We start from the raw sequence: 7397 nt of genomic DNA, 5'->3' as shown, positions 1-7397 counted from the left end.
AGTGGGAGTTTGGGGGTGCTGATTTCAGAGATTTGAAGTTCAAGGTTCAATTTCAACCATTCCTATAAGTTCAATGTTTAAAACAGATTTTACTCTTTGTTTAAACTTCTGAAAGTGTTTGACGCATGAAATCGTGGTTGCGGGCACACGTGTCATTTGCACAGAGCTAGCTTTATCCCTTGCTCTCCACTCAAGCCCCCACACGGTCGACAGTCACACACTCCATGGCGATGGCGTGGCACCTCGCCTGCGCCCCGCGCCTCGCCGTCGTCGCATCCTCCGCCTCCGGGGACCCCGTCCGCCGTATCCGGCGCCGCGTTAGAGGGTCACCTCCCAGGAAGACTCCCACGCCGGCTCCAACCCAGCCGTCCGTCGCGGAGGTGCGGCGCGCCATCGGCGCCGACAACGACCCGTCCGCCTCCGGGAAGGATAAGCAGTCCGGTTTCATGAAGATCCTCGCCTCCACGCCGATCGGGCAGCCGGAGAGCGACGCCGAGCGCCGAATCCGCGAGGCCGCCGAGTGGGTCGTCGACAACACAGAGGCGCGTGCACAGCAAGGTGATTGGCCTCGCTTGTCCCCTTTCGTCATCTTACACAATATATACCAGTATTCAAATGACTATTATGTGCCCGCTACGTTGTCCATTGCAACTACGAATTACCATTTTTTTTTTTGTAAAATACAAAGTTTACTTTCTGATTCTGAATGATGAACTGCCTAAGATGTCTGAATTACTAGGAACCATGCCTCACTAGTTATTTAGTGAAGATTACATTGCGAATAAGATTTAGGACATTCCTCACAAGCAATCTTACCTTATTGCGTCGTTCTGAACTTCTGATTTCTCATGGTATGGGCTGTATGAAGTTTGGGCTGAAATTGTTTTCTCTACTTTCTTCCCCTCTTCTTGTCAGGGCAAAAGTCTGTCTTGGTGCTTTGTATGAAGATCTTTCCTCTGTGGTTCTTCCTCATGCTTATTGCCCTTGGAGTTATAAAGTTACCGTTTGATATTCCTGGTCTGGATATGGAGAATCTACTAATGTAAAATGTAAAGTGTTAGGTTGTTTCTTAACTTTGTTCTTCCAGCCATATGAGGTGTGGATACTTGAAAAAACTGTGATAGATATGTTTCACACTAGTGGAGTTACTTCTTATGTAAGATATGAATAAGTTACCCTTCAAAAAAAAATGTGAATAAGTTGTATACTTGCTTCTCTGCTTTGCCCTCTTAACTTGGAGTAACATGTGCTTAAATATTTTATTCCATCACCTGAGATAAGCAAAAAATGATATTTGTGATGTGTTTTATTTAGGAGATGATAAGAATAACTTGTTAATTTTATCTATGGTACACCCTATTTACTAGAACCAGGAAGTAGGTTCATAAGGCACAAATGTGATCTCATTCTAAATTTTGTGGACACAATCTGTACACATTCCAGATTTTGTGAACGTCACACAAAGTTGGTTGATTACTTTTGGAATCATTTTTCGTGATTCTTATAGCTGTTTCAGTTAAGGATGAACTATTAGGTTCACCCTAGTACCCTAGAATATGAATTGGTCCATGCGATATGAACTCATGACATGGACTGATTTGAATACATAAGTAGATGAGCTTAGTGCTCATATTGATACAGAATACAATTTAGATGCTTACTTTACTGAGTACTGCAGGTCATACGCTGAAGTATATGATCTTGCCAAATAGCTCTTAGTGGCAGTAGCGAATACCTATCTCCCGGAGTAGCTCTCAAGTTAGACTTTCCAATTCCACTGCTAATGATTTCTGCGTAATACAAGTACCTTAGCATTGAGCGATGGTAAATTGGCAATTGTTGACCTTATGTTCCTATAACCTATATGACACATTCATAAATGAACTTTTGGCTTCATTCGAGCTCTAACAGATTGCTAACTAACCACTAGGCAAAACCACAACACTTGCAATGTTCTTGTATCTCCTAGTCTCTGAACTGCAGCATTGAAGTAATACTGTTTGTCATTGGCCTTTAGATCCTTCCGTACGAAAGCACCAGCTGAGGAGAAAAAGAGTAGAAAAGAATACATTGTTGAACAGGAAAGTCAATTCATTAAATATCCCCAAGAAGAGTGTTCCATTCCTTGCCGAGGTGAACTATGTTATGTTATTGATACGTCTCATGGTCAAGGAGCTCTACTGGGATAGATGGGTGAACCAGAGGGCATTGATGAACAAATCATACCATTAGCATTGTTGTTCACATAGCTTTTCATAGTTAAGCAGCTACCCCTGCCATTGTATTTCTTCTGATAATCTTGGAGCCTACTTCCATCTACTACGTTTACAATTGAACAAGAATAGATATTGCATAAGCATTTGTTGTTTTATTCTTCCATGTTGCTGTTCGGGACATGCTGTTCATTTCTGAAGATAGAGATATTCTGTGTACTTCACATCAGGAACAGAAACTCGCTTATTTTGTGTGATATGTTTTCTTTGTAAAAAATTTCTCCCGCCATCCCATTATATTTTGGGACAGAGGGAGTAGTTTTGTTGTTATCTTGGAAGAACATTAGCAACCGTGTAACTTTAAATTGTGACTGTAGTTCTATTTCTTACTGAAAAGACCGGAATACCTGGTAGAGTAAATATTTAATATCTCATTGAGCTGTGAAATGGATGCCACAGGGAGCTGCAAAGAAACAATAATGAAGTGAGGTTTGCAGTTTCCTCTTTAACTGCACAGGTCGAGATCCAAGAACACCTTCTTTTATTCCATAAGTGATGCACCATCGGTCACTGCCGAAGCACATCATGATCTGCAGAGAATTTGACCAACTTCAGGGTTACCTTTTCATTACATGAATGACATAGGCATCCCAAATGGGCCTGCCAAATATAGTACCCGGGGTTTATTGAAGGCCCACTACCCGAAGAATAAGAAGATTCGGAAGCCCAAGATGTATTTAAGGAAAAGATAGAGTTGTAATAGGAGATGTTATTTGTAATCTGGCGGGATGAGTTAGAAACCGTCCCGGATTCTGTAACTTGTACAAAACGAAACCCTCGGCTCCACCTCTTATATAAAGGGGGGGTCGAGGGACGAAGAGAGGATCGAATCATTGTTCACGAACCCTAGTTTTCATAATCGTCGAGCACTTTTCGGCTGAAACCTTCGAGATCTACTTGCCCTCTACTTCTAACTAAACCCTAGCCTATAATCCGTAGGCATTGATAAGTTAATCCCTTGTCAATTGGCGCCGTCTGTGGGAATTAGAGGCGTAAGGAGCTGATCTCGATGGCACGTTCAAGATCTTCGACATCGTCAACCGGGAGCAACACTATGGATCGAGGTAAACAGATCGATCGCCGGTCTTGTTGATTTTGTTCCTCACCCACCCTCCCGTTTGGATGCATATGCGTATCTGGCGGAGCCCATGGAGATGACGTTCGGAAGGTTCCACTTTCGCGTCGAGAAGGAAGGATCGTATCGTGTCGAAATTCCGATTTCGTCGGGATCATCAGCGGTCGATTCTGATTTTTCAAGCTATGCATCGTCAACCGAGTCAGAAGAAGAAACTTCGGCAACACGTTACGTCAGCATCAGAACAAGAGAGAAACTCGCCAAGATCTTCAGCGACACATCGTTCGAGTCATCCGCGGACTCATATATAAGCGATGGCTCGAGCGATGTCGACAGTTACGACTTCATCGACAAATCCATCACAGTGGGCAAGGTCTTCATCAATCTCAACAATGATGTCACCAAACCCAACATAGATCTGAGTACCAAATATCATCAGATTTATGCTATCGAAGATCAAGAGGAAACATCAGAGGCTTTCGACGATTTGGGTAACCCTTATGTCGATCCCTCGTATCTAAGGAGAGGTATGGGCACTAAATATGTTGGGCCCACACCACGTGTCGAGTTCAACTTCCACAAGCAGCCTGGGATAGAGCTGCAAAAGCCCTGGATGGCTCGGAACCAATGACGACAACGGCTACTGCTCAAGAACTGCAAGCTTATCAATATAGACTCGCACGAGCTGCCAGAAACATAGAAAAACAGACAGCTGAGCTGGATAGGAGAAGGGAGGCAGCTTCTGCATCCAGCAGGAGAAGGGCAGATCTAAGTCGACAATCCAGAGTTTCGGATGATAGTCACAGGGAGGCTCGGAACAGAGGAAGATCAAGGTTGCAACACATACCCGAAGCAGAAAGAGAGCACTTAATTCAAAATCTCGACATGTCCTTTATGTCGATAGATGAAAGAGGAAACATTATCCCTAAGACACCGTAAGCTGGGTACATGGCGACACAAGCTTATATTCTCGCATCTAGGCCACCAGCAGGTGACCCAAGAGAAACGTTATACAATATGGCGTTAGCGTGGGTCGGAGCTATGGGGACAGCGTTTGTAACAACGCCTCCGTAAGGAGCGGCAAGGCAAAATAGTCCACGACCCGCAGCAGACCAACGGCGACAGCTCCTGAAGGGCCCAGTGGAGCAAGAGATACAGGAGTACAAGCAAGGGTCGATAGAGCAAGGCAAAGCAGAAGAGACCATCGGCAATCCCCAGAGCTTAACGATGAAGATATGTGCGGCCTGCCGTGCTTCACGAGAAGAGTACGAAAAACTCGAGTCCCTTCGGGATTTAAGTTGCCCGATCATTTCAAAAAATTCGACGGCTTGCAAGATCCAGAGGATTGGCTAGTTGATTACCTTGAAACGGTAAAATTAACTGGAGGAACTAGGGCAACAAGCAATGCAAAGTATTCAGGTGCACTTAAGTGGAGCCGCACGATCTTGGATCAAAAAACTTCAGCCAGGATCTATCGACAGCTGGGAAAGTTTCGAGGAAGTATTTGTCAAGAACTTCAGGTCCACGTGCAAAAAACTCGCGTCGTTAGAAGAGTTGAGGGCATGTCGACAAAAGCCAGATGAGTCAATGAGAAAATATATCCAAAGGTGGAACATCATAAAAAACTCGGCAGAAAATATATCTGACGAGAGAGCAATAGATGCGTTTGTCGCAGGAGTTAGGCGTGGAGACTTTGTTGAGGACTTGGGAAGGACCAATCCAAAGACAGTATCCGCGTTGATGGAAATAGCAAATAAATGGGCGGATGGAGAAGATGCTGTCCACAATAAACGGCACAGGTCACCAGAAGAGGACCGTGGTCGAAATTATCAATCGAGGCGACGATTTCCTCGCAGTACCCGAACTATGACGCCCCAGGGCAAATTTCGGCAGGATTTCGGACAAACACAGGGGGAAGCAATAGAGATGATTATCAAAGAAGCAACGAGCAGCGAAGCGATAATAGGGACGATTCCCGCAACAGGCAAAATAGTGGGCCAAGGTTCCCAAGACCTTTCGTGTCCCCCGAAGAAATGTTGAACGGACCGTGCCAGATGCATTTCTTCCTCGACAGCAATGGGAAAAGACAGTCGTGGCACCTGCGAAAGACTGTCGAAATTTTCAAGCAATGTTCAGATATGCAGAAAACGCTCACGCTCGAGCAGCACAGAGAAATCCTCGGGAGCCCAGGAGCGAAGTTCACCTACCGCCACCTCCCGCGATTACAGAGGATAATCGACACCAGCTCAGAATAGCGGCAGCACCGGCACCACCACCCTATGTTGATCCTAATTCCAACGGAGCAGTGTCGATGATTCAGAAGGGAAGGCCGTCCAATAGAGCTCAAAAAGTAATCTCGCGACAGGTGTTCATGGCAGAGAAAATGCCTCCACCAACAGGCTTGAGTACCTCAATTGGTCGTGGCAAGACATCGGCTTCACCATAGCGGACCACCCGCAACAAGTTCCTCGACCAGGGCAGTCAGCACTTATTCTGCCAGCAGTTATCGCAGGATTTGACGTTTCTCGAGTATTCATAGATGGTGGCAGCAGCTTAAACCTTATGTATGCAGATACATTGAGGAAGATGAACATATCTTTAGCAAACCTGAAGCCAACGGACACAAGATTCCACGGCATCACACCAGAGAAACCAAGTTACCCATTGGGGAAGATCAACCTCGACGTTCAGCTTTGGAACCCGAGAAAACTATAGAATCGAGAACCGGAGTTCGAAGTCGTGGATTTTCCATCGCAAGCACCACGCTTTGTTGGGACGACCAGCATATGCTAGATTTATGGCAGTACCACACTACACATACCTGTTATGGAGATTGCCTGGACCCAAGGGACCAATCACGGTCAAAGGGAGTTTTGCTTTGGCTGATAAGTGCGACAAGGATTTCCATCGGTTATCAGAAACCTTCGGGATGCAAGCTGAATATTTGGCGTCGAAAAGCATGACTGATTACGACGTACTGCCAGACGTTGGAAGGCCAAACAAAGAATCAACTTTCAATACAGAGAAAAATGCTAAGGAAGTACAGATTCACCCGACAGATCCAAAAAAGACGACATCCATTGCAAACAACATGGATATCGCATAGGAAAGCGCGCTCGTCAAGTTCCTCCGTGAGAACTGGAAAATCTTCGCATGGTGTCCAGCCGACATGCCAGGAGTACCCAGGGAACTTGCCGAGCACCACCTAAATTTGGATCCAACAAATGAAACCAATCGGACAACCTTTGCGGCGTTTTTCGGAACCAAACCGCAAATCCATGTTATCGAAATAAATCGACTAGAGGAAGCTGGTTTTATCGTAGAGATATCTACGTAAGCCACGTGGGTAGCTAACCCGAGTGATGGTGCCAAAGAAAAACACGACAGTCCTTCGCATGTGCGTCGACTTCACGTGTCTCAACAAACATTGCCCTAAGGATCACTTTCCCTCCCAAGGATCGATCAAATCATCGACTCCACGGCAGGTTGTGAACGTCTTTCCTTTTTGGATGCATACTCTGGTTATAACCAGATCAGATTAAAAGAAGATGATGAAGCCAAAACAGCGTTTATTACACCTTACGGCGTGTTTTGCTACAAGACAATGCCCTTTGGTTTAAAAAATGCGGGAGCAACATATCAGAGGATGATGCAGAAGTGTTTAGCAACACAGATCGGGAAAAACGTGCAAGTATACATCGATGATGTCGTCATAACATCAAAGAAGGGGGCAACACTGATCGAGGATCTCAAAGAAACTTTCGACAACCTCGACAAATTCTGCCTCAAACTGAACCCGACGAAGTGTTCTTTTGGCGTCCCAGCAGGAGAACTTCTGGGGTTTCTAGTTTCAGCAAGAGGGATTGAAGCAAATCCCGACAAAATACAAGCCATAGTAACAATGAGAAAGCCAACAAAGTTGAAAGAAATACAGCAACTAACTGGGCGAGTCGCAGCTTTGAGCAGGTTCGTCGCCAGGTTAGGAGAAAAAGCATTACCATTTTATGCGCTGATAAAACAAGGCGATAAATTCCAGTGGAATGAAGAGG

At 45.2% G+C, this 7397-nt stretch overlaps 1 protein-coding gene across 1 annotated transcript; it reads left to right on the top strand.

The window, feature by feature from the left end:
- The first annotated feature begins 209 nt into the window (after window positions 1-209).
- LOC124653412 (probable NAD(P)H dehydrogenase subunit CRR3, chloroplastic) lies at window positions 210-2432 on the top strand. The gene is made up of 2 exons (XM_047192475.1): window positions 210-558; window positions 916-2432. The coding sequence occupies exons 1-2, from the start codon at window positions 225-227 to the stop codon at window positions 1044-1046; spliced, it is 465 nt and encodes a 154-aa protein (XP_047048431.1). The 5' UTR covers window positions 210-224; the 3' UTR covers window positions 1047-2432.
- Window positions 2433-7397: the final 4965 nt, after the last annotated feature.

The sequence above is a fragment of the Lolium rigidum genome, chromosome 5, assembly GCF_022539505.1.
Source record: "Lolium rigidum isolate FL_2022 chromosome 5, APGP_CSIRO_Lrig_0.1, whole genome shotgun sequence".
NCBI classification, from domain to species: Eukaryota; Viridiplantae; Streptophyta; class Magnoliopsida; order Poales; family Poaceae; genus Lolium; species Lolium rigidum.
This window is presented reverse-complemented; position numbering and strand designations above follow the sequence as displayed.